This window comes from Apiospora kogelbergensis, assembly GCF_038363985.1.
Source record: "Apiospora kogelbergensis strain CBS 113332 chromosome Unknown utg000006l_segment0_segment0, whole genome shotgun sequence".
NCBI classification, from domain to species: Eukaryota; Fungi; Ascomycota; class Sordariomycetes; order Amphisphaeriales; family Apiosporaceae; genus Apiospora; species Apiospora kogelbergensis.
Window position 1 is genome coordinate 4,528,945 of NW_027117423.1, and position 25,080 is coordinate 4,554,024.

A 25,080-nucleotide genomic window follows, 5' to 3' on the forward strand; every position below is an offset into this window, starting at 1 on the left:
TCGTGGAGTCTGACGGATGGATGTCAGCAATGTCCATAAGGCTGTGATAAGTCAGCGGGGGCTGTCTATCTACCTGCCCTTTGGATAGTTCCAGATTGCACATAGACTGTCGTGTTATCCTAGAAGAGTTTGATTGCTGGCTGCAGACATCGTTTATCTGGTGTTGAATGTGGAATCACGATACCGATAGCGAAAACGAAAGCTGAGAGGCACAATACATGGGGTACTAAACAGCTAATCTGTCACTATACCTGAACTGCAGCCCAGTAGCAATTCCCACTACGGAGACCCTCATATCTTGGCACTGCTTGAAAGCATGGTGGGCGTGCCTGGCAGGTCCAAAGGTTGCCACACCTGCAGACAGCGGAGAATCAAAGTACGTGACTCGGCAACCCCTGCACGACCAGGCGATCCATTCGTCTTGCTAACCAGTCCGGAAGTGCGGCGGCGAGCTCCCCACGTGCCAGAACTGTACCAAATCTAAGCGAATATGTACGGGCTATCAGCGCCAGTATGCATTCGTCCTATCCGAGTCCATGGTAGTAGAAGGATCTGCTCAGTCGGATGGCCAACCGTCCCCCCTGTCCGACACGGACTCCGGCTCGGTAATGCTTGCGCGGTGGCGCCCAAATAAGAGCAAGCCCATCTCCCCTCGGCCAAAGATCGGATCGCTGATACCGAAAATGTCGGCCGTCCCTGCCTACCTGCCCCAGAACGTGTCCAATCAACATGTGTACAGGAGCCGGTTTATCTCCTTGATGTTCGAGAATGACTCGGCATCGGGCGGGAGCGAAGACAGCAACACCTTCAAGACCTTCGGGGACCGCTACGACTGGTCGTTCCAGATCCTGAGCCTGTCCTCGCTGACGCCGGCGCTGGAGAACGCCCTGCTGGCCACGAGCACGGCGCGGCTGGGCCGCCACGCGAACCGCCCCGCGCTGGTCTGCGAGAGCCTGAAGCTATACACCCAGAGCGTGGCGCAGGTCCGCCGCGACATCCTCCGCGACACGGCGGCCCCGGCCAACGAGCAAAGCCTGGCGGCCTGCCTGTCGCTGCTCCTGTACGAGGCCATCGAGTGTCCCGGGAAGACCATGGACGGGTACCTCGCCCACTATCGGGGATGCCTGAAGCTGCTGCAGATGCGAGAGGCGGGGGCTTACACAACGGGGCTTGCGCATACTACGCTGCAGATCCTACGGCTACATACGGTGAGTGATAGCTGCCCATCGTTCGGACGGCCGAGGGAGGGGAACCACCTCTTGTCATTGTGTCGGGGCCAAGTAGCTGATTCAAAAATGTCGCTTTCGCGCAGGTGATTCTGGGAAATGAGCCGAGCGGAATCTCGTTCCTCGCCCAACCAGATTGGCTTGATCTGCCATGGTCATCGCAACCAGACACAAAGTCCCTCTTCGAGCAGCTAGTCGACATCCTGCTGCAGCTGCCCAACCTAGCGTCCCAGATGGCGACGCTCGCCGCGACGCGGGACCCGCAGCACGTGCTCCAGACGACCTGGGACGCGATCGAGGAGGTGCAGAAGACGGAAGACGCGCTCGAGGACTGGTTCGGGCGCTTCCGCGCCGCGCTGCCGGGCGACGGCGGCTCCCTGTACCGCGCGGAGCTGTCGCAGCTGGACTCGGTCGTCGACAGCGCCGCGCAGGGCAAGCTGTTCCCCGTCGCCTTCCACTTCCCGGCCTTCATGGTCGGGCAGGCCCTCGTGTACTACTGGGTCACGCTCATGAGCGTCCGGGCGCGCCTGTGCTGGAAGTACGAGGTCCTGCGCGACCTCGCGGCGACCCTGGACCGCCTCGGCCGCGCGCGGCTGCCCTGCGCGTGCGAAACGCACTACCGCCGCAGCGGAGACAACGCCGAGCCGGAGACGCGGGAGGCGGGCACGGCCCCGTGCCTGCGGCACTTCGACCCGGCCCGCCTGCCCCGGCTCGCGCGGCGCGCCGCGTGGCCCCAGGACATTGCGCGCAACGTCTGCCAGTCGGCCGAGTACTTCCTGCGCGACACGAACCGCGGGTTCGGGCCCGCGAGCGTGCTGCCGGCCCTGGAGTGGGTGCGGGGGTTCTGGCAGCACGCGCCGGGCGAGTGGGGGCGCGAGATGGCCTGGATCGACGACATGGTCGGGCGCATCCATGCGAGCGGCTACGGCATTGCGGGGGCGATGCTGGAGCAGCGGGCTCGTGAGGGCGCGAGGGCTGGGCTGTGAGGTTCACGTGACGGGTTGGGAAGAGAGGATGTTGGGGCAGGTAACTGATTCGGAGTAGGTGGCAGCACGAGTCTGGAAAGTCTATAGGCCAACGATGCATTATGCAGTGCATTTTAGTCAACGTGTGGCAATGCGTCTTATGACTCGTCTATAGATATAGAAGCTATATATCCATCGGTTGCATGAAATGTCCGCATTGCCCTGTATTGACTTGCCATACAATACTGTTGGCAGGGACAGCGTACCGAGAGCGAATGTAAGAATGAAAGGGTATCGATTCCCAAGCGCCATGAATATCCCCTAATGAAATGCAAATCCACTCCAGTCAGCGGCCAAAACCCCAGAAAAAGGACTAGATTATATAGACACCCAAAGACGTGTAGAACCTTCACTTGTGCCCATGTTCGCCAGAATTGGAGATGTGGTCCTAAGTAGGAGAGCCGTGCGCATGTAGCTAGACAGCTTCGCGAGGTTTCACAGGCTCTTCCTCCATGATACTGACTCCGTCATCGTTAAGCTTCCGCTCGACCGTCGCACCAAAGGGAGTCCCCGCATCCCGGCTGGAATAGTGCGGCGGTGCCGCCGACGTCGTCGAGGGCCCTCCCATTTCCCAGCTGCCGACGCGCTCGTGCCGGCCGCCGCCCCTGGCCACCGACAGATCCTTGTCCGAGGCCATCTTCTCGGCGCCCTTGAACCCGCCGAGGCTGCTGGTCCGCTGCACCGCTCGATCAACGTAATGATCGCTGCGATGGCGGACCCGCAGGCCGCCGAGGAAGAAGGCGGCGAGCCCGGCGAGGGCGACGACCCCCAGCGTCACGAGAGCGCCGATGGCGCCGCCGAGGACGGGCGTCATGCGGTTGCGGCCCATGCTGGCGCCCGAGGCACCGGGCCACGAGAAGCTGTCGCCGCCGTCCGCGTTGGCGGCCGTGGCCATGCAGTACAGGGTGGGCGCGCTGCACATCTGGCACCAGTGGTAGAGGTCCGCGACGGCGACTTCGGACATGGCGCTGCGGAAGTCGCGCCACTTCATGCTGGACTGCGAGTTGCCGCGGCCGAAGATGGGGTACTCAACGAGGGGCTCGTTCGCACTGGTGCCGTAGCGGTAGAGGAAGCGGACCCAGAGGTCGTCTTCGCCCGGGTAGCGCTGGGCTCTGTCGTTGCTGCCGCCACTGCCGTCGTCGTCGGCAACGCTGAACAGCTCGAAGACCATGGCGGAGCCGGGCGCGGGGATGGTGCGGAAGCGCAGCGAGGCCGGGCCCTCGGACAGCTGCGCCAGCGCGAAGAAGGCGAGCATGGGCTCGAAAGTGCCGAAGGCCAGCGACAGCTTGTGCGGGTAGCCGCCGGCGACCTGGGAGCGCAGCTGGGCCGCGACGCGGGCGGCGAGGGTGCGGCCGGCGACGGCGCGGACCATGTCGCCGGGCTGCAGGCCCGAGGCCGACAGGTTGCCGTTGTAGTCGAACTGCTGGTCGCTGGCGAGCCGGTGCAGCCGGTCGAGCACGTCGGCGCCGAGCCCCGCGCGCACCGTCGCGTTGTGCGCGTGCTGGTACCCCGCGTAGTCCCACAGCTCGTAGGCGTGGTCCGCGTCGGGCGTCGACGCGAACGGCTCCGTGCCCGCGAACACGCCCCGGCGGAGCCCGTCGTACATCTCGGCGCTCTCGGCGCGGTTGCGGCGGATGATCTCGTCGTCGTCCGCCATGAGTTGGGAGCCCATGTACGTAGAGCATGACACATGCCCCTGGATCCTGCTTGAGGTCAGTTTCTGAAAACGCTGCGGGGCATCTTTCGTGTTCAGATTATACGCACTGGAATGACTTTGGGTCCAATATGGACGTTGCTTGAATGTTGGGGTATTGGTAGCCGTCCAGAGGGAAATTGACCAACGACCCATTGGCGAGGGTCGAAGCATCCCTGCCGCCGTCGTTCTCTACAAATGCCCGGGGCGTAGGCGGGTAGAGCCCCTGCATGAAGGCCATGGCCGAGGCCACATTGTAAGTGTCGGTAGTGGTGATGATGTCAAGCTGGCTGTTGTCCAGGGCCCGGGGCGACAGATTCACGATGGGGAAGCTGTTGGTAATGTTCCCGTCGCTCGCGTTCGTCAAATAGCGATCTCGGAACACCTGTCCCTGGGCGTACAGCTGCTGGGCCCCGTACGTGGTCAGGCTGGACTTGAGAGAGCTGGTAGAGAGCGGCGTGCGCTCGCCGTGGAGGATGTACGCAAATGAGGACCAGACAATCTGCTCCGCTTCCACCTTCCCGAGCCCCAGTAGCAGCAATGCTGCTAATGCGCAAATGCCGTTGGGAGCCATGCTGAGAAATCTACTTCGTCTAATGGTGATATTGCCTTCGTTTTCCTCGCCAGATGGAACGGGCTCAAATGGGAGGGGCAGAGGAGAGAGCAAGTATAGTAGGTAAGCGAAAATAGCAGTGGGCTTGGAGCATATATGGATGGCCATACGGGAGGGTTACATGTGCACTGAGACAAAACCTACTTTACCTCTCCTGCCATGCATGCAGCCAGACAGCCTTACCTACATAGGATGTCATTCTTCCGATGACAGCTCGAAAGATCCGCCGAACTCTCTGGATGGTGCATCCAGTGCGGGAGCAGAGCCTATGACCGCTTGGCTTGGCCTGCATGCCCCCGACCGCTTTTCATGTCTGACGGAAAACTGATGTTTTGTTCCAGACCGTAAGCACAAGATGGGCATGTCGAAGCCCGACAAAAGGCGGGGGATGGTCAGCTTCCCATCTTCCCACGCGACCTGGCGATAAAAGCTGAGGGGTGAGCTGTTTTCCGTTATCAGCTCTCACCTGTTATTCCCTGTCCAAAGCCATGCGGGCAGGAGCTCCCCCCTTGTCGGTGTTGGGTTGTTATTGGCCAGCACTCGTCAAGCAGCCAATGAATAGGGGGCACATGCCAGAGCGCTTGCAGATAAACCCCGCCTTTCCCGTCGTTGGGCGATGCAGAGAACACCACTAGGGGGGTCGCCCACCACCGGTAAAGCTTCGTTCCCCCATGCGGGGGAGGTGGGTAGTGGTTAGAAGGGGAACTGCCAAGCTTAATGGCATGCCGCTAGCAACGCCTATCTCGACCTGAAGAGGCCATTCACCACTGGGCGTTGCATCGGAATTCTCTAAAGCAAACACAAAGTCCATCCACATCATGATGCAAGTGGATGTGCGAATACATGCCTCAATGCCTAGACGGTTATGCGTAACGATGAGGCGAGCTGCTGAAATAGCGTCATCCCAACAGCCGATGGACCAAGCAAGCGGCAGGTCTAGTAAACGTTGTCGTGAACACTACTTCCCCTGCATATGCGGGAACATTTCCCCCGAATCGTGCAGAGCGGAAGGACCCTCCTTGCATGGAGTCTATTGCACTGCAAACGTCACATCCGCGACATGTCTGAATGTTGGCACCGAGGTCAACGGCGGGAGAGGATCTCCGGCTCATCAGGGTTCAAGCTACATCCAAGTCATCGAACAATACCCCTGGCTGCCTGGGAAGTATCATGGGAAGAGAAGGTATGGAAAGCTGTCAATTACCACAGCTGCATTGGGTTTGGTCATATGAGTCTGCTACGACACGGAGATTTACAGGTAAGATGCAGATAGAGTATTGGTAGAATCGGCATTGACGTGGTAATTACCCCTGAATAACCAATTTCTACGATTGACATTAGGTTTCGTAAGCCTCAATATGAAGCAGTCACGAAGGGGTATTCAAAGGAAGTGTTGATGCATTACGGCCGCAAGAAAGTCTGTCTCGGACAGCCACTGCTGTTTGATTGATAGACCTCCACGATGAGCCACTTCTATATTGAACGGTGCTACCAAAACTCCTGATTGACGTCGCTATGTTTAGATTTCCAGGACCTCGCAGATGATCCGAACAAGGTGAGCCATGAGACTTTATGAACGACACTTGAATAACAGGATGAGATCAGCTGGGACCTTGCAGTAACATGTCTTGCCTATACGTGGAATGTCTTCGCAATCTTGCGGGCCGATACAATCTGACCGGAGAAGTCGGTTGCTGGCCCGTATGGATGAACGAAGAATCAAAGATACACCAAGCAGAAGAACAATCAGTGAGTGTGTCCCTAATGTAAATATAAGGGGAACCTGAATGAGCCGAGAGGAGATGTTCTATTCACTCGGGGCCCTGGGGCTTCTGATGCCAGTACGAATATTAAAGCCAGATCACGCAACAGTCCTCGTAGTAACGTTGCCTGCGTCTGTAGCGAGCCGCATTCCGAATGCGGGGTGCCCCGGTGCCCGTCGGCTGGCCGGGTCTTCGGGACCAGTCTGATGATGTTGCTACCCGCTCCGCGATATATCGCCTTTGGTGAGTATTGCCATTTACCCGCCACGCATTTTGCTCCAACCACAGCCGCCATCTGGGGCGTAGGCGATCGTCATACATTCAAGCTCTTGCAACGGATAAAGCATGGCCCCTCTTCTTTGAAACCGGCGCACTTTGGGAGAATCGTCTATTTGGGATCATGTGGCGCGTCCTTTTCCCAAACATCTCCCGACAGGCGCCGACGTTCGGGCCTGGTTCGAGCACAACGGTATTTGCTTTTCTTCTAGCCCACCACGCACAAATACGAGATCAATTTCAATTTCTGCAGAGGCGCCCTGATGTGAGTGCTGATGAAGTCATCACTGCAGGTGAGACTGCATCTTGACAACATGGAGGAGTCCCGAGATGGATGGGATTGGTGGAATATGTCGGGCCAAAGCCCTCAGTCGTGATATGCAGCACTGTATCCCAGAATCCGATTGCTTGGAGGATTCTGTTTGTTACAATTCATCCGCCAGGATCCTTTCGGCAGTGTTGAGGTGGCGGCATAAGACAACAACCGGAAGTCCGTTGAGATTTCTGAAGTTCAGCACCATCAAACCGGCATGATTGTTCTATGCTGGAATTGAAGCAACTGAACTGCACCGATCATGATGATTGCCAGCGGAGTCACTGCATTGTTGCTTGCCGTACCGTGTCTTGCCGCCTCGCTGGCTGACTTGACACAGCCCGACAGTGTAGATGCATCCAGTGGGCGAGCAAGACCACAGCGTCTGACAACTGCGCCCAGAACAGGCAACTACATCAAAGCCACGGTCAGGAAGGAGCAAGTAGCAATCACGAACAACGCGACCAGCAGCAGCAATGCGACGACGACGACGACGGCGACCGCTCTGGCCCGGCGCTGGGGCAGGCTCCCTCTGTCCCTGTACGAAAGCGGCATCGTGTACCTCATGGACGGCAAGTCTAACCGACACGTGTGGACCAATCAATACCAGGGACGAAGACTGACTGACCGACGTGTGTCACGCACGCAGTGAACCTAGGAAGCCCCGGCCAGACGGTCGAGGTGGTCGTCGACACGGCCTCGTACGAGCTGTACGTGAACCCGGACTGCGCGCGCGCCGCCAACCCGGCCTTCTGCGCGGGGGCGGGCCGCTACGACGCGCGGGGCTCGGGGACGGCCGAGAACCTGACGACGCGGTTCGGCGTCTCGTTCGGGTCGGGCGGCTACGCGGGCACGTACTTCTGCGACACGCTGACGCTGGGGGACGACTGTGAGTAGTAGTAGTAGTAGTTGCTGGGCCCGAGAATGATGAAGAAGCGGCCGAACGAAGAGCGTTCGTGGTCGGGAGAAGAAGAAGAAGCTGTGTACTGACGTTTTTGCTGCGGCGTTCGTACGTGCAGCCTGGCCTGTCGCGAATCAGCAGTTCGGGGTCGCCACCGCCAGCGCCTACGTTTGGGCCGGCATGATCGGTCTCGGGTACGGCGAGGGCTACAACACGCAGTACCCGGCGTTGCTGGACCGTCTTGCCGAGGACGAGTATATCAGTCAGCGGGTCTTCAGCGTGGGACTAGGTGGTGCGAGTGGCGGCAATAGTAAGTTTCTGAGGATGGTGCGCCAACAAGAGAAACATAGCGAGACATGGCTAAAAACGGCGGGTTAGGCGACATCATCTTCGGCGGCGTCGACTACCACAAGTTCGAGGGCTGGATGGAGCCCGTCGAGATCTGGCCCTCTCCGGCAGAGCAGATGCAGCAATTTGGCCAAGTAGGGTAGGCAGGGACGCGGCCGTATTTCTAAAGGCGGAACGCATCAAGTGAATTGACACCGCTAATCACGGATCCTAGTTACTGGGTGAACCTGACATCGCTGGGACATACCCGCCCCGGCCAGTCTTCTACGGAACAGCTAACCCCAGCCGGATTCACACGGATGATGCTCCTGGACACGGGCTCGACCTTCTCGTACATGGACGCCGAGATCGTCGCGGCGCTAGGTCAGCAGTTCGAAGCCACCCTGGACGAGCAGCAGGGCATCTACTACGTGTCGTGCTCGTACCTGAATGGCACGGAGGAGGACGACGACGAAGGCAGCGGCCACGTCCACTTCGGCTTCAACCAAGGCGGCGTGGTCATCGACGTCAAGTACGAGGACTTCATCGTGGACCTCGGCGGCCGCTGCGCGCTGGGGGTGCAGTCGGCCGACGTGGGAGCGACGAGCTGGGTGCTGGGAGATACCTTCATCCGAGGAGCCTACAGTACGTATAATGCCGACGTCCCAACCGCCCATTCACTACCTTATTCTGCCTGCCTCCCTTTCTTACCGAAGATGCAGTGGTCTTTGATCAGTACTACGACGCCGTCTGGCTAGCAAACTATCGTCCTTGCGGGGAAGAAGCAGTGGCAGACTTGGGCAAAGACCCAGGAGAGCAGCTTTGGACAGAGATCTACGGGGGCTGCGACTAGACACAGGCACGCACTTAAGTAAACACAGTCCAAAAAAGAAGAGGATGCCAAAGTAAAAGTAAAGACTCGACTTCGTTTTTTCAATCAAAATATTGTAATATTACCCCGCGTCCCGGGCCCCAACACCCTACACGTCAGGGCCCCGGATATCCTCGCCCAGCGGGCCCTGCCGCGTCCAGATGTTCATGCCGATCTTCCAGCCGCTCGTGACGGGCAGGCCGGCGTGCAGATTGCGCTCGTCGCCGGTACCGTCGGGGTGCAGGTTGTCCCAGTAGACGGCGTTGCCGGGGACGGGGCGGAAGGTGACGCCGCGGTCCCAGGGCTCGTCGCAGTCGACGAAGCGGCACCAGCGGGGGTCGCGGGGCGCGTCGAGCAGGGGGGAAGTTGGTGCCGCCGCCCGTCAGGTCGTCCGACGCCGCCACGTACGCGAAGAAGGAGCTGAGCCGGTTGCCGCCCGTCGCCGCCGTCCGCGCGTGCGCCGCCGCGTCCGTGTACCAGTCCGTGTGGAAGTGGTAGTGCTCCCCGGGCCCGTACTTGACCAGCTGCACCGGCTCCAGCTGCCCGCGCGCCACGTCGAAGCCCTGGAACCGCCGCGCCCGCGCCTCGAGGCACCGCACCGCGGCGTCGCGCGGCACGTTGGTCGATTGCGACGTGCGCGTCTTGCGTAGGCCTTCGGAGCCGCCGTCGGCGACGGCCGAGTGGGTGAAGGTGTCCTTTCTGCGGGTTTCGCAAATGTCCGGTGTCAGCTGGTGTTCGTTCTGGCCCCGGCCACTCTCCCACTTACGTGACTTCTGTCAAATGCGCGCGCTCCTCTTCGGTCAGGAACCCTTCCAGGTATATGACCAAAGGCGACTTGGACAGAATGTGCGTCTGGTAGGCCGGATGCGTACATTCGTCGCCCGATGCTAGCGGCTTCTGCGCGCCGTCGTCGCCTCCCGTGCCTTGGGCGAAGCAGGTCGCGGCCGCAATCGCGAAGAGGATGAGGTCCTTGAATGGCGCCATGCTGTTGTTGGTGGGTTGTGTGGTGATGGCTTCAACTCGAACAATTGGAAGGCAGAAATAGCGAATGCATCGTCGATAGGAAGACGAGCAGGCAATTGGTTACCTAATAACGATATCGAAGCGGCCCGGTGCTCCCCCCATTGTCGTGGATCTTGTGGCAGCCCAAACCAGCATGACTCCAGAATTGAAACGCGAGTTGTCTGCGCACAGAGGACTAGAGGGGCAATCAGGCGGCAGTACATAAAATTAGGGGGTCTTTAGCGCTCTTCCGTCTGACCATGAAGCCCCTACGGGCCCCTGCAGCAGCTCGTCCCTGATCGGCAGCGGCACCTACAGCTCTAACTGCACCCCTTGCAGCCCCGGTCGCTAGTCATGGACGAGCTGCATCAACATTTTCTACGTACCATATGCCGCGAACACCTTCTTCGCTAACTTGTGCGGAAAAAGAAAACTCGAAAACGAAAATAACATAATTATATCAAAAATGAAGCTGATCGCATTGTTATCCGCAGTATCGGCGGCGTCGGCAACCATGGGGAGGCACAATGGTTGGAGTGTCCAGCCGGAGCTTACCGTCCGCTCGGCAATGGCTGCGCCTGAGAATGCCCTCATAGCATGTAAGTAAATCACGACGCACCACCACCACCATAACCGCCGCTGACAATCCACCTGAACAGTCATAGAGGTATGATTCTTACCACTTACTTCGCTCACTATATAATTATAGCCCCGGCTGACAGTTGGCTTATCATTGAGTAAAGCCTTCTACGTACGTTTCCCCATTCTTGCAAGGACTTCCGGCGACGTAACTGACGACTACCAGATCGGCATGCAAAGCGCTACAATCAGAATGGGCGACTGTTGAAGAAGCCTCGGGTCAGGCTGCCAACGTGGATTGCACAAGATTCAAGCAACTTTGCAAGGACAAGGGTGTCATCTCTTACCCGGCGATCCGGTTGTACGACGGCAATGGAAAAGCGACACCGTATCGAGGTCCCAGGACGGCGTCTGCGTAAGTACTTCGGCCACCACCGTCCACCCTTTCTATCCGCCCACCCCTGGTCGCTGACAACCCTCCACACAGGATGCTGTCGTATCTCAAACGCGCGGAGCGCCCCGCCGTCACGACGCTGGAAGACGAGAAGGCCGTGACGGCGTTCCAGGGCGTCGATGAGGACGTCGTGGTCATGGCGCAGCTGCATCCGACGCGCGACGCGCACCTGCAGACGCTGTTCGCGGCCGTTGCGGCGCGGCACTGGGACCGCGCCTCGTTCGGCACCGTGTCCAGCATCAGCCCGGGCGCCGTCGTCTGCTACAACAACCGCGACCGCGCCGGGCAGCCGCCGACCATCCTGCAGGACATGACGGCCGTCGACGCCATCCCCAACTTCGTCGAGAAGTGCATGGCGCCGCTGATCGGCGAGTTCTCGCGCAGGACCGAGGGCGGGCTTTTGAATGTAAGTGCTATCGCGGCTACCGGAAGATGTAACCATGGAAACGGGGAATCCCACTGCTGAGTTCCCTCGAGATGAGCATATGGCTGACTGGAACAGTCCGGCAAATCCCTGGTCTATTACTTTGCCGAGACCCCCGCGGAGCGCGAGGCCTACGCCGCGGCCATGCGGGCCGTGGCGCGCAAGTACGAGGAGTACCTACTGTTCGTGACGGTGGACGCGGGCGAGTACGCCGACATGCTGCCCATGCTGGGGCTGCGGCGCGAGGTCTTGCCCGCCGTGGCGGTGCAGAACCCCTCGTACGGCCAGGTCTTCCCGTACGACCAGGCGAACGAGCTGTCGGCCGCGCGCATCGAGCAGTTCGTCACGCAGATCGCGTCGGGCAAGGTGACGCCCTGGGACGGGACGCCGCCACCGGCACCGGCGTCATCGGAATCCTCATCTTCTTCACCAAGTGAGGCAGCAGAGGCAGGGGAGAAGGAGGGTGATGCAACTGGCGCACATGATGAGTTGTAAGGGAAGCGAATTTGTTATAGTACCAGATAGACGACTGCATTCGTGATTGAAATCAGAAATGCAACAGGCCTTATACAATGGAAGAATTGAGATACATCGAAGAAAGACGAAACCCAAACCCGCATTCAGCGTAACCACATACGCAGTTGATTATTCAACCTGAAAAAAAACCCTGCACTCCGAAACTCATCAAGCACTAACCGCCCACCTACGGCAAACTCATAAACAGCTCCAACAGCCTCGGGTAGTCCGGCGTCCCCAGCCCGGAGACGGGATCCCACCCCCTTGGCGGCGGGGAACGCCATCGGCTTCTTGGCCGGCCCCGCGCCGCACCCGCGGTTCGCGCCCGTGGCGACGTCCCGGAACACCTCCGGGTGCGCGTACAGCACCGGGTTGACGAAGCCGACGGGCCCGCGCTTGCCCGCCGCGAGCCGCTCCTCGTTGACCAGGCTCAGCAGGCTGCCGAACAGCGGACACGCCGCCGACGTGCCGCCGACGCGCGCCAGCCCGCCCCGGTGCGCCACGACGAAGTTGTCGCCGTTGGCCGCGACGTCCGGGTACGCGCGCCCGAGCCGGTTGAAGCGGCCGCCGCCCGTGGTCCCTCCGTCGGCGGTCGCGTTGCTCGGATGGCTACTGCTGTTGTGGTCGGGGTCGGACGTCGTCATGGTGGTGGTGGTGCTCGGGTCGCCGAGGAAGAGGCCCTCGCGCGGCCGGCCGCCGTCGTACCCGTCGAACGGGAGGCGGACTTGGGCGAAGTAGCCCTCGACGTGGCGGTGTTGCCAGGGCGGCCGCGGGTAGATGTTGGAGAAGCCGCCGCCGGAGGGGAAGCGGACCGTGGGGGTCTCTGGGTTCTCGTCTGGCGGGCGCTCCCCGCCGCTTTGGCCTTTTGCATCACTGCCGCTGGGCGATCGCGACCCGTAACTGTCGTCGTCCGGTTTCTTGCCCGGCGGAAGCAGCGTCGACCCCACCGACAGCACGTACGGACAGGTCGACAAGAACTGCGGGTGGAAGACGTCGTGGCGCGGGCCCAGGCAGCCGTTGGGCGCCGGGTCGCCGGCGACGCTGGCGACGCCGTCGTCGCCGGAGCCGACGAGCACCGTGGTGCCCTGCAGCGCCAGCTTCAGGATCTCGGCGCACTGGCGCCGCTGGTACGAGTACGGCAGGTCAGCCTCGCCGCCGCTGTACGAGATGGCCACGACGTTGGTGCGCGCGTGCGTCCCGCACATCAGCGGGCCCTGGTAGCCCCCCCGGGCCCCGCGCGGTGCTCGTCCGGGTACGACGGGTCCAGGCACTCGGCGCGCGCGCAGTTGCCCGTCTCGCCGTACGCGCTGGAGGTGCAGTAGCTGCCGTCGAGGGCGTTCCAGAAATCTAACATACCACGGCGTGAGTATTAGTATAGCTATTACTTTCCGCCCTTAACCCCCTCGGACAATGTGGCAGAACGCGGCTACTCACTGTTGAAAAAGCCTTTGTACGGAGAGTCCGCGTTGGCCTGGCTGTCCTGGTAGTACTCGTCGTCGACCGAGTACAGCACCGTCTGCTGCGGCCAGATCAAGCCATAAGCCATTTGGAAATCGAGATTGGCTTCCAAACCTGCGAGGCTAAGGTTTGTCGTCACCCCGAGACCGCCGTTGATGGACCGAAGCTCGGGGTGCGTACCGTTTGGAATCCCACTGCATAACCTTCAGCATATGCTCTATGGGCCGTTCAATCTTGATTGAGATCTCTTGACTTACTCCGTGAAGCCCTGAAAGAAGGTATCGAGGTCGTGCTGGGTATACTTCTGCCCCAGCCCTTGGAATATGCCCATCTTGTTGCTGGGATGCGCTTTCGTGCCCTTGGGCACGCGATAGAGCCCTTTCTCCCCTAAGTCAACACATGTATACTTGCAGTGGATGTAGGGGAACTGTACGTCGGATGCACTCGGGCGTCATGTACGCATCGCAGTCGCCATCAAGTGGGAACGGGATGTTCCAGGGGATGCCAGGTCCATCATTGGTCGATCCCGTCTTATGCACGGCGGCCTTGAGCGCGGCGGTAGGATCCAGCATCTTCACCGGCAAGACGAATCTTTCCGGGCCCTGGCCGCCTCGATAGGTGCTCCGCTTCTTGCCTTTGCTGCGTGTCTCATGGCTCTCGCCGAGGCTCTTGAGTTTAATGCCAGGCGTGATGTAATCAATGTGTTCTTGAATGAGCTTGGGAACATGATACCTCGCATGGAATGTCAGCAAATCGTGCGGTCGAGGTCCGGCCTCCCTTCCCACCAATGACCCAGTACTCACTTTTCGCAAGCCACAGTCCTGGCCCCGCTGTCTTCGTGCTCGTAGATGTGGTACCGAGCAGCGAGGAGGTCCTCAGCCTGACGGACTGGGGTGTCGAATTGGAGCCACTGCTTGTTCATGGACTGCGTTATGGTCGAACCTGCAATCCCCGACTCGACCAGCCACTCCCTGACAGCCGCGACGCCCGCCTCGGACGGGGCGAAGAAGTCGACTACCTCGGTGGCTGTGAGATGTTTACCATAGTTCTCCGACGTGGGATCCGATCTATCGGGAAGCGGATCAACTTTAGCGGTCGTTCACATACCCACTCGCATCGAGAGTGAAGATAAGAAGGGGGCAGGCAAACACACATATCCATTAGTAGGTCGTGGCCTCTTTCAAGACTGTGCTGTTTGAGGCCTATTCGCATCGGCAGCATGGCCTGCGCATCCGCCCTATCCAGCTTGACCCATCGCCGCCCCTGCTGCACGCTCCGCACTTCATGCTGCACGTGGGTGTCCGGCACGGTTTCGTCGTCGCCCGCCGCAAGGGACTCGAACCCCAAACTACCTAGGTCGCGGTCGGACAACAGCGGCGTCACAGAGACCCCGGAGGCGAAGAGAGCAAGAAATTGGAAAAAGAGAACACGGGGCTTCATCATAGATACAATACAGAGGCGGGGCAGACGCAATGCTTTGAGGTGCACAGGACAATAGAAAATGAGATAACGGACATGTCTCAAGTAGCAATTGAACAAACTACATCGTGTTCTCTGTTTTCATTTAGCAACACGTATAGAACATGGCTGCACTGGAATCTAGGCCGAGAAAAAGTGCTAGATTAGGCAATGCCGTCGCGAAGCTGACATAGTCCCAGCTAGTCCAGGTCGCTTCCGCGGCTAAATGACATGGTGCCACAGGCGTCCAAATGAGATTGAGACCTTTTAATATATCGCTTTCGGATGGACAATGTAGCACGTAGCCGGTCCCCTAGGTAGATGATGCGTCTCATTAGGAAGACCGAGTCTGGGCCTGACTTGCTGACCGGTTCCCCCGACGGTCTAGAATCCTGGAGGCGAGTATTCGCACTCGATGTTACCCTATCTCAGGTCCATCCAAGCGGAAAGAAGACCTTATTATTTTCCTTGCAATTGCTGGCGGAGATCCTGGACCAGACTCCGCTGTGCTGTTCACTGCAATTGCTCTTGATCTAAAAATACTCTGGTCGATGCACGTGTCTGCCTGAGCACGTGGGTGGTTGCATGGAATTGGTTTCCATTGCGTGCTTCATAGCAAAGGGAATTGTCGTCGCGCGTGAGGCCCTGCCGCCGCTTGCCGCAGAGGTAATCGCACAGGTCGTCGCGCAGCTCGTCGCGCAGGTCGGCGGGCTCGAGCATGAACAGCTCGTCCATCATCATGTCCTCGTCGACGCCGTACAGCTCGCCCGTGACCATGGCGTCGACGAGGTGCAGGTGCTTGCGGATCGACGCCTGCAGCGCCAGCCACGACGTGCTCTTGAGCCGGATGTCCTGCAGCTCCAGCGACTCGAGCGTGTCCTTGTGCCGCTTCAGCACCGACATGAGCCCCTGCCGCTCGCACTCGACGTTGCCCAGGCTCAGGTCCTCCAGGTGCTCCCACCGGTGCTTGGGCTTGATGACGTCCTCGAGCGCCGCCGGGAACCCCTGCTCGTACGAGTGGAAGTTGAACATGACGGACAGCGACCGGAGCTGCGTCAGCGACGCGATGAAGTCGCGCAGCAGGCCGCGCTCCATGACGGGCCGGCACAGGGCCACCTCGCTGCCGTACTCGGGCTCGGCCTCGTAGATGTCCTCGACGCCCGTGTCGATCAGCAGCTCCAGGTACGTCAGGCTGGAGCAGGGGGCCAGCGCCCCGCTCAGCACGACGGGGTTGTTGTCGAAGAAGCTCCAGCTGAAGTGGCCGGCCGTCAGCGACTTGAGCCGGATGCGGTGGTCCTGCTGCTGGCCGCCGCTCGCCGAGATGGCCGACAGCAGCGTCTCGAGCTGGCGGCAGCCCACGGGGTCGGGCGCCGTGTCGGGCTTCACCAGCGAGTGGCGGAAGGGCGTCTTGCCCTTGACGTAGTCGACCTCGTACGCGTCGTCGCCCAGCGACATGGTGATGTCGCGCAGCTGGGGGAACCGGGAGACGGCGAACTTGATGACGGCGACGTCGGCCTCGTCCTGCAGCATCTGCTTCTGGGTGGCCAGCAGCTGCTCGTAGCAGTCGTAGGACGGCTTGAGGCCGTCGATCTTGATGCCGGGCAGCGCCGGGAGGCTGCGGCCGTTGGTGATCATGGCGTCGATGTCCTTGTTGCTGATCTGCGAGAACATGTACTGCGCCGCGAACTCGGGGAAGTTGATGCTGCTGTCGTCCCGCAGCGTGTCGCCGATGTAGATCAGAGACCGCACGTTCCTGGCCACGCCCTCGTGCTCGGCAAAGTGGCGCAACATGTCAAAGTCATCTTTGTGGAAGTGGATGACGAGCTCCTGGAATGCGTAACAGGCGCCGACGGCTGCGAATTGGCTGCAGACGAGACGGAAAGAGTATAGATCTTTCGTCTCTAAGAAATCGCAGATGATATGCAAGATCTCGGGAGTGGCCAAGGCACTGTGCACCGACATGATGAGCAGCCGACGGGCGCCAACGACAGAAATTGAGTAACCTGAAGTGAAGTCACACAGCTATTGAAATTAAAGTGATCTTAATATATGTTCTGATGTCGGCGACGTAGTGGATTGACAATAAGTGAGGAAGTGGGATGAGGCGACGATCCAAAACCGACGTTCGGAAGTGGAGGTTTCGCCTTCAGCTACTGAGTTGGCAAGCGCAGTTGATAGGCTCGACCCCAAGTGCATAATATTAGTCCGTAGCGGGGCATGAAACGCTGTGGCTGTCCAAAGTCAAGCAAAACTCCTTGCGATACAGGTCAAGAAATCAAAAGATGTGACAATGGAAATGCGCTTGAAGGGTTTCAAAGTTTGGTTGGCCAGTTTGATTGAATTCTTCATGGCCCTGGAAGGCGAGAGGGGGCTGACAGCTTCATTGGCGTTACCGAGAGATAAGCGCAAAGCTTGAAAGTTGCTTGCTCTATCTATTGGATTGAATCATTATCATCAAATGCAGATCCTGGAGTACATCTAGTAAGCAACCCGGTGCTGCAGCATGCTAAGCAATGTGCCCGTAATTATGTGTCTGTCCATTGCACTGCTGGGCCAGTCTCCCAGATGTAGGGGACTGTAGCAACCTTGGCAGGTTTGCCTTTCTTCGTACATAGCCTCTCATCTGGAACTGCTGGGTCTAACGGCAGTTGCCCTAGGGCCTTTCTCGGTAAAGGAGTAGCATCGGTAGCAGATGGCCTCCTCCCTTCAGCCCGTCAGCTCGCACCCCTCTCGGATGACACCGACCACGGCGCCCGTTTGGATGGCCTCGCTCCCGCCGCCCGAAACCCGGTACTCGATCTCGGCCAGGCCGTCGAGCCAGCGGATCATGGCCTCGGGCTTGACCTCCAGCGTCGAGAGGGTCTCGGCGAGGGCCGTGATGATGTCGGCCAGGGCGAGGCCGTTGGCCACCTTGAGCGTGTTGATGGTGGACAGGCACGACGTCACGTCGCTGGTGTTGAGCAGCGTCTGCACGATCTTCTCGATCGCCTCGGGCGGCGGCGCCGCGATGCACTGGTAGATGCTCTCGGTCGTGATGGGTTCCCGCACAATGTCCTTCTCCAGCGGTTTGGGCTCGTCCTTCAGCCGGAGCGGTGTACCTGGTTGGTGGATGTTAGCCGTGTTCTGAATGTAGGCGATAAAGAAGAGAACAAATTGATTGATATCACGTACTTGATGCCTGGCACGCTTGCAGGACGTTCAGCGCTCTCCGCATGTCACCCTTGCTCAGCCGCACGAGCGCGTCGGTGGCGTCGGCCGAGATCTTGATGTTCTCCTCGACGATGACCTTGTCGACGAGGACGCGGATGTCGTGCTCCTTGAGCGGGCTGAAGCGGAAGCGGGTGCAGCGCGACAGCAGGGCCGGGGACAGCTTGTGGGTGTAGTTGGCGATGACGCAGAAGCGCGTGTTGGCCGTGTACTTCTCCATGATGCGGCGCAGGGCCATCTGGGCCGTGTTGGTCATGGCGTCGGCCTCGTCGAGGATGATGAGCTTGAAGCCCGCCATGCCCGCCTTCCGCGCCGCCGCCGCCCCGCCCACGGTGAAGATCTGCTTGGTCGACGCGAACGTCTTGATCTGCTCCCGCACCACGTCGATGCCGCGGTCGTCCGACGCGTTCAGCTCCAGCACCATCTGCCGCACGTTCTGCTCGCCGTAGATGCGCCGCGCCAGCGCCAGGATCGTCGACGTCTTGCCCGTGCCCGGCGGCCCGTAGAGCAGCAGGTGCGGCAGCCGGTTCGTGTCGACGAATTTGTTGATGGTGGCGAGGATGTCTTGGTGGCCCGATACGTCGTCGAGGGTCTCGGGTCGGTACTTCTCGACCCATGGTAAGGAGTCTTCGGCTTCGACGGGGAGATTGGCGGCGCTGCGCTTGCCTTTGGCGGTGTTGTTGGACGAGAACATGATGTCCTTGGAGGGAGGAGCATCCACGTCCATCTCATCTTCGAAGTCGGACATGTTGGGCGGTCGGAGGATCTGAGGTTGCTATTGCAGTCGTGCTGAGTCGCGCTGGCTGAACAGTGTGGTGGTTTGCTGATAGGCAGCGGCTTTCAGGATTGACGATACAATTTGTTTTTCGGGTAGCTTTGGCGGGAGAGACGCGTAAATTGGTTTAGTGACGCGTCTGGGGTGTCAGTGGCTGGAAATCGATTCACCTTAGTGGGCAGCAACCGTAGGTTAGTGCGCAGTGTAGTGGGGGTTGTGGCTACAGCGCTGGCCATTGGGAGCTGGTCACCTTTCTGTCCTGCTCATTTTACTTAACACACCTCACAATCATCACGCATTGTAGCATTGAGAGGTAGCGAATCTCTCTTTGTTCGCTTGCGAGTCTAAACGTGGCCATTGTTCCGTTTAGATTGTCCTGAGAATCATCTCAAGGTCTAGCTAGTCAAATGCAATCATCCAATCTATCAGAATGTTGGCCATCATGGGTATATCCTCCTATCTCCCTCTTTCTCATGGAAAGTTCCGGCAGAACTGCATCCAAAAGCAGCAAATATGCAACAACGTAGTAGCAAATCAAACCAAAGCAAATGAACACCATCCTTCTTACTTCTTCTCTGCCATCTCGCGCTTGTGCTGAGCCAAGTCAATGCGACACTTCTGGCATACCATGAGTTCGCAGTAGGGGCAGGTGAAAGTGGTCATGCTTCTCTTAACAGAGCACGACTCGCACTTGGGCTTGCGCTGGTGCGTTGTCTTGACCCAACCGTCGAACTGCGAGTGCAAGCAGGCATTCTGCTTGTCCAGGGCCGTGGTGGCGCGGAATCGGACCCAGCGTGCGTCCTGCTCCGCCCGCTCCGTGTCGGCGCCCTTCTCCTGGGCGGCGGCCTCGCGCTCGGCGGCTTCGCGCTGCTCCGTGCGGCGAGCTTCCCTCTCCCGACGGGCGTTCTCCTGGCGCTGCTGTTCCTTGGCCACCCGCTCCACGGCCCGCTCCGCTTCTTGCCTTAACCGCTCTAACAGGTTGGGGTCCGGGCGGCGTTTGGAAGTGTTATTGGTTCCGCCAAAGCTGAAGCCGCAAAAAGGACCAGTCTTGACCCCGAATTCGTCCTCCCATACTTGCTTGGAGAAGTTGCTATAGGGGAAACCGCCACGACCAGGTGTATTGCTGGTTCGGGAGGAGAAACCGCTACCACCAGATGTGTTGTTGGTTCGGAAAGGGAAGTCACCACCACCATATGGATTGCTAGTTCGGACGTGAGTCATGTCGTATATCGCCTTCTTATCGGGGTCCGAAAGGGTCTCGGAGGCCTCGTTCAGCTGGTTCCCCCGTCGTGTATTAGTATCATCATCGCATACCTGCTTCGTCAAAGCAAACTAGCAGGCAGGGTGTACTTACGCGCTGGAAGGATGCGGTGGCGGTGGCATCGTTGGGGTTGCGGTCCGGGTGACGAACCAAGGCCAGGCGACGATAGGCACTTCTGACGTCGTCGATGGATGCGCCAGGCTCGAGCTGGAGCTCGGCGTAGTAGTCGAAAGTCGGCTTGGGGGCATCGTGAGACAAGTATGTAGTACTGGAACCCTAGAAACACTGTTGTGTGTGACTGGAAAATTGCGAGAGAAATGCAGGCAAGTGTTCTGTTCTTGAGATGTTCGTTGCTTGGTGGCCTAGGAGAAGAAAGCACAAGGGCATGGCCTACGGGTTCCTACCTGACAAACGGGGGAGGTGAGGGGCGAGGGGTGAAATGCAATCGGTGCCTTAGGGGCGACTGAGGGGCGCCGGGGAGGTAAGATATGTCAACCTACCCTGTAGTAAGTAGCACTTACACTGGGTTTCTACCAGTAGGTTCGAGAGCTAGTGGTTACGAACAGAAGGATTGATTGAAAACCGAAACTAAGATTGTAACTCATGTTCCAAGACAAAGCCCAAGCAACGCTATACAAAATAAGAAAAAACATGCAACTTGGTGTACACTAGTGACAGTGACAAGTATATAAGAAAAAAACCGCAACTCTCCGTGGCTGGTTGCCTCCCCTTACAGGAGTTGATGGATAGCCTGCTCAATGGCCGCACCCGCCGCGCCCGCACCGAGCACATACCACAGCCACTTGTTACCGACGACCTCGACCCGGGGCCAGACCGAGTTGTGGGTCTCCTTGAACTTGACGAAGTCGGCGTGCTTCTCGAGGTTCGTCTGGGAATAGCGTCGCTCCTGGTGCTGCTCCGTTTGCTTGTCCCCGCCGACGTATCTGAGGAACAGGTAGTTGGCGAGGCAGCCGAGGATCTCGATGGGGGCTAGCATGTCCGAGCCGTACAGCAGCAGCGGGAACGAGAAGTGTACGAGAGAGTCACCCAGGTAGCTGTTGGTCAAAAGTTAGCTTCTTCAATGGAGCCGATACAGGGCTTTGGGGAGGGGAAGTGATATCTTACTTGGGGTGTCTGACGAGACTCCAAACGCCTTCCTTGCACACGGCGTTCTTGTTCTTAGGGTCCTGCTTGAACTCCTCGAGCTGCTTGTCCGCGAGAACTTCCAGGGCAAAACCGGCGGAGAAGATACCAACAGCGACGGCTTGGATGACGGGGTGGTACCCAGTAAGGACGGCGCCCTGGTGGTGGAAGGGAGCCGTGAAGGGCAGCGAGATGACAGTCTGAACCAGAGCCTCGGGGACGAACAGGGTAAGCAGGGCCTTGTTCCAGAACCCGGGATCCTTCTTCGCCTCCTCGTAGCGCGCGTCGTCGCTGCCCGGCTGCGCCCGGCGTCTGCGGGCGGAGCGGGTGGCGATGCGGTAGAAGAGACGGCCGCCCCAGAGCGAGACGCCGGCGAGTAGCAGGCGCTCGGGGCGCGAGAGGGTGGCGAAGGCCTGGGGCAGGGTCAGGCCCCGGACGAAGACCTTGCGGCCGACGGCGCTCCACCAGCCGTTGACGACGGGCGCGACGGGCCACAGCCAGTCCTTGCCCTCGACGCCGTCGGTGGCGCGCGCCACGCCGTACGCCACCAGCGCCAGCGAGCCGTGCACCTGCAGGCTGGGCAGGATCGTGTCGCGCAGGATGCCCACGTCCAGCAGCTCGCGGCCGAGCGCGCGGTGGTACTTGACCACCGACGGGATCGGGGACGCGTTCAGCATGCTGCTGCTGGACTCGTTGCCCACTTGGCCCAGGTAGCGGCCGGCGCCGTCGACGTACGCCGCCATGATGTGGTCCCTCTCTGCAGGTTCTCTTGCCTTTCGTGGCGGCAGTGGTTGGTTTGCAGGAATCAAGTAACAATACTAAGAGTTGCTCCGTGGGTTCCTGCCAATTGATGTTGTGTAAGGACGGTAACACAGAAGAGGAGGTTTCGAGGGCGAAACGATTTGGCAAGTCGGTGACATCATATGAATTGGGGTGCGGAGTAACGATCAAAGCATGGGTGGTGGTGCTGACAAACTCGGTGGCTTGCATATGCTGAATAGCCTCATTGCGGTGGTGATACACAATAAACCATAGCTGCGTCTGTTGGAATGAGGTTATCCGATATCCAAGCCAGCTTGAAGCTCATCGTCTTCTCGTCTACATATCATTACGGTACTAATATATAGCATGTAGTAGCAGCGAACATCACGTCAAACCAGCACCCTTTCCAGGTCGAACTTCGTATAGGCATGATCAGATTTTACTCTTCTTCCCATCTCCAGTCTGCTTTTTTCATTTATAATTCTTCATGTTTGAATTTGGTAAAAGGTTTGCGCGAAACACATTGACAGTTCTGACTTTGAGTTTGTAGGTGCGATCGCTGTGTTTAAGCATAGCCGATTGACTAGTGGCATCGTGTAAAACGCTAGGGCCCTCTAGCTGCCGTTGGAGCAATCAACTCATTCAACAATCATCAAGTCTCTTCCCCAGTCATGCTCACGATGCAACTTTATCTTTGGTTCTCTCTCTTCAATCACCCTTTTCAACTCTTGTCCTGCCGCCACGGGAGCAATCATTGTGACTCAAATTCCTGAGCCACAGGCAAACAACACCTAACGTAGCACAGGGAAACCACAAGACTGACTGAATGACGATGGACGACATTTGCACCACGCAACAAAAGGTGCTGTCGTGTTTCTTGACGCCACTCCTCTTTCGAGTCGAGGCGAGAGATGAGTTCCGATATGCTCTTCTTTTCACCGAAACGATGAGTGCCTCGAACACATGTACGACTGTAACGTACAGACGTGGCAATTTCAATACACAGCCACCTGAGCGACCACACTCCTTTACAAAAGCCCTAAAGTGGCATCTAGGATGGAATAAATACGTCATATAGTGACGGGCTTTGAGTTCAAAAAAAAGGGCAGACTTTATCCCACCTTTTTATCCTCAGATACCCCCAAGTCTACCTCGCAGGATGGAGCCCCTGATAGAGCGTGACGGGATCCCTGCTACAGAAGTCAAGCCAGCACGACCGAAGCACAATCGCAGTTTCATTAGCTACTGTTTCAAGACCGACTGGTGGCTAGAGAATGGGTGTTCAATCCTTTCAGTACTGTTTCTGATGGGAATGATCATCTTGCTCGCCCACATTGATGGCCAACCCCTTTCAAACTGGCCGTTTGCCGTATCACCCAATGCCTTTATCTCCGTACTGAGCACCGCTTCGAAGGCATGTCTCATACAGCCGGTTTCTGAGTGTTTGGGCCAGCTGAAATGGCTACATATCCTCCAATCCAAGAGAGTCGACAGGTAAGTGATCTCGTTCAAGTTCCTCATCCACAGGTACAAAAGACTGACAAGTGCCTAGGATAACTAAGCTTCAGGATTTCGACAATGCCAGCCGAGGCCCGCTGGGCTCGTTACATTTCTTCTTTACAAGACCGACTAAGTCTTTAATGCCCTATCTCGGGTGCATTATAACCCTGGCTGCTATCGCGACAGATCCATTCGCACAACAGATATTAAGCTTCGGGAAGCATCTAGCACTTGCGGATGGTGTTCATTCCGAGCTCCGAACATCTCAGTACGTGTACAGTTGGAACGAGGACGCGATCATCTCTTTAGAGAGAGCTACAAGACTGTCTCTCGATAATGAGCCCCAACTTCCAAACCTATCATGCACTGGGTTTCTTTGCAAATACCCCCCATTTGCATCACTAGGCGTTGCAAGCGAATGTCAAGACGTTGCGAGACGCTCGCAGCGAGTCTGCTACCCATACGAAACCGGCAGGAACTGCACCTTTACTACACCTATCGGCTTTCAACTCCAAACATGGCAGATGGCGTATAATGCTAGTCTTCTACCGGACTACAACAACACAGTAGCCTCAATTAGTACCTATAATTATTCCAATCTCTTCGAGGGCGGTCCTCTACAACGACTCGCAATACTCATGGCACCAATCGTGTATTATAATCAAAGTAACGACTCACAAATATTCGAGTGTACGATCAAACTCTATGCGATTGAGTATACTAAATGGAATACCACTTATGGAATCATTAACCCCGGACGAACGAAAACCTTCCCTCCGGCATATCTACGTGGTACAGTAGCACCGGACGCCATGGATGATGATGATTTAGCGAATTTCACTGTGACAGACCCAGGTTTCAATTACCAACGGAAGTTCGGGATAACATCATTGAATATTCTTTCAATAGTTGACATTCTGGACGCAAATCTAATCGTGAATGAGTGGTCTGATTGGGGAGACACTGCGTACGCTTTTCTGTCGAACAGTCACGACATACCAGCAACAGTAAATAGGGTCACAGCCGGTCTGTCCTACCAAATGATTGATGGCCCCAATGCGACAGTAACGCCTGTTCCCGTTTGGAATGACGTAATCACGATCACGGTACACTGGGCGTGGATATCCTTGCCCGTCACTCTGGTTCTCGCCGCTTGCCTGTTCCTCCTGGTCATCGTCTACCAAACCCACCACGCGGGACATCTGATCTGGAAGTCGTCGCTGACCCCGCTCCTCCTCCTCCAAGAGTCCTACCCCTTGCTGAGCGCTGGGGACAAGCCGGTATGGACCCAGTTCTACTTGAAGAAGAGGACGGCTGTGATTGCCAATCACCTCACGCAGTGAGCATGTGGCCCGCTTCGCACACTGCGGTCACTGGCGTCTCGAGCCACGACGATGGATATGGATGATTGGTCATGGGTCGCCGAGATCATAAGTTGACATTGAATTGAAAAGCACTAAAAGGAGAAGAGAAAAAAGAGTCCGGCGCTAGGTTGAGTGCTGTCGTTTCTCTGGCTTGGGGGTTATTCTGGGC

The 25,080-nt window shown here is 58.1% G+C and overlaps 10 protein-coding genes across 10 annotated transcripts; 4 read left to right on the forward strand and 6 right to left on the reverse strand.

The window, feature by feature from the left end:
- Positions 1–683: 683 nt before the first annotated feature.
- Positions 684–2,212, forward strand: PG998_010306 (C6 zinc finger domain-containing protein; the record flags this gene model as incomplete). The annotated part of the gene is made up of 2 exons (XM_066877122.1): positions 684–1,208; positions 1,313–2,212. The coding sequence occupies 2 exons, from the start codon at positions 684–686 to the stop codon at positions 2,210–2,212; spliced, it is 1,425 nt and encodes a 474-aa protein (XP_066729278.1).
- A 454-nt stretch (positions 2,213–2,666) lies between these two features.
- PG998_010307 (uncharacterized protein) lies at positions 2,667–4,518 on the reverse strand (the record flags this gene model as incomplete). The annotated part of the gene is made up of 2 exons (XM_066877123.1): positions 2,667–3,954; positions 4,016–4,518. The coding sequence occupies 2 exons, from the start codon at positions 4,516–4,518 to the stop codon at positions 2,667–2,669; spliced, it is 1,791 nt and encodes a 596-aa protein (XP_066729279.1).
- Positions 4,519–7,171: 2,653 nt separating this feature from the next.
- Positions 7,172–8,990, forward strand: PG998_010308 (uncharacterized protein; the record flags this gene model as incomplete). The annotated part of the gene is made up of 6 exons (XM_066877124.1): positions 7,172–7,481; positions 7,559–7,798; positions 7,929–8,120; positions 8,189–8,297; positions 8,373–8,782; positions 8,860–8,990. The coding sequence occupies 6 exons, from the start codon at positions 7,172–7,174 to the stop codon at positions 8,988–8,990; spliced, it is 1,392 nt and encodes a 463-aa protein (XP_066729280.1).
- A 127-nt stretch (positions 8,991–9,117) lies between these two features.
- On the reverse strand, positions 9,118–9,992 carry PG998_010309 (oxidoreductase; the record flags this gene model as incomplete). Its single annotated transcript, XM_066877125.1, has 3 exons — positions 9,118–9,312; positions 9,338–9,707; positions 9,775–9,992. The coding sequence occupies 3 exons, from the start codon at positions 9,990–9,992 to the stop codon at positions 9,118–9,120; spliced, it is 783 nt and encodes a 260-aa protein (XP_066729281.1).
- Positions 9,993–10,476: 484 nt separating this feature from the next.
- On the forward strand, positions 10,477–11,962 carry PG998_010310 (uncharacterized protein; the record flags this gene model as incomplete). Its single annotated transcript, XM_066877126.1, has 6 exons — positions 10,477–10,609; positions 10,670–10,677; positions 10,754–10,761; positions 10,816–11,004; positions 11,077–11,449; positions 11,546–11,962. 6 exons carry the CDS (start codon positions 10,477–10,479, stop codon positions 11,960–11,962), a joined length of 1,128 nt encoding a protein of 375 aa, XP_066729282.1.
- A 154-nt stretch (positions 11,963–12,116) lies between these two features.
- On the reverse strand, positions 12,117–14,881 carry PG998_010311 (uncharacterized protein; the record flags this gene model as incomplete). The annotated part of the gene is made up of 7 exons (XM_066877127.1): positions 12,117–12,121; positions 12,171–13,361; positions 13,418–13,635; positions 13,699–13,828; positions 13,875–14,173; positions 14,245–14,508; positions 14,595–14,881. 7 exons carry the CDS (start codon positions 14,879–14,881, stop codon positions 12,117–12,119), a joined length of 2,394 nt encoding a protein of 797 aa, XP_066729283.1.
- A 531-nt stretch (positions 14,882–15,412) lies between these two features.
- On the reverse strand, positions 15,413–16,861 carry PG998_010312 (uncharacterized protein; the record flags this gene model as incomplete). Its single annotated transcript, XM_066877128.1, has 1 exon — positions 15,413–16,861. One exon carries the CDS (start codon positions 16,859–16,861, stop codon positions 15,413–15,415), a length of 1,449 nt encoding a protein of 482 aa, XP_066729284.1.
- Positions 16,862–17,605: 744 nt separating this feature from the next.
- On the reverse strand, positions 17,606–18,854 carry PG998_010313 (uncharacterized protein; the record flags this gene model as incomplete). The annotated part of the gene is made up of 2 exons (XM_066877129.1): positions 17,606–17,997; positions 18,071–18,854. 2 exons carry the CDS (start codon positions 18,852–18,854, stop codon positions 17,606–17,608), a joined length of 1,176 nt encoding a protein of 391 aa, XP_066729285.1.
- A 2,018-nt stretch (positions 18,855–20,872) lies between these two features.
- On the reverse strand, positions 20,873–22,028 carry PG998_010314 (uncharacterized protein; the record flags this gene model as incomplete). The annotated part of the gene is made up of 2 exons (XM_066877130.1): positions 20,873–21,197; positions 21,268–22,028. 2 exons carry the CDS (start codon positions 22,026–22,028, stop codon positions 20,873–20,875), a joined length of 1,086 nt encoding a protein of 361 aa, XP_066729286.1.
- A 1,178-nt stretch (positions 22,029–23,206) lies between these two features.
- PG998_010315 (uncharacterized protein) lies at positions 23,207–24,890 on the forward strand (the record flags this gene model as incomplete). Its single annotated transcript, XM_066877131.1, has 2 exons — positions 23,207–23,541; positions 23,600–24,890. The coding sequence occupies 2 exons, from the start codon at positions 23,207–23,209 to the stop codon at positions 24,888–24,890; spliced, it is 1,626 nt and encodes a 541-aa protein (XP_066729287.1).
- Between the last annotated feature and the right edge of the window lie 190 nt (positions 24,891–25,080).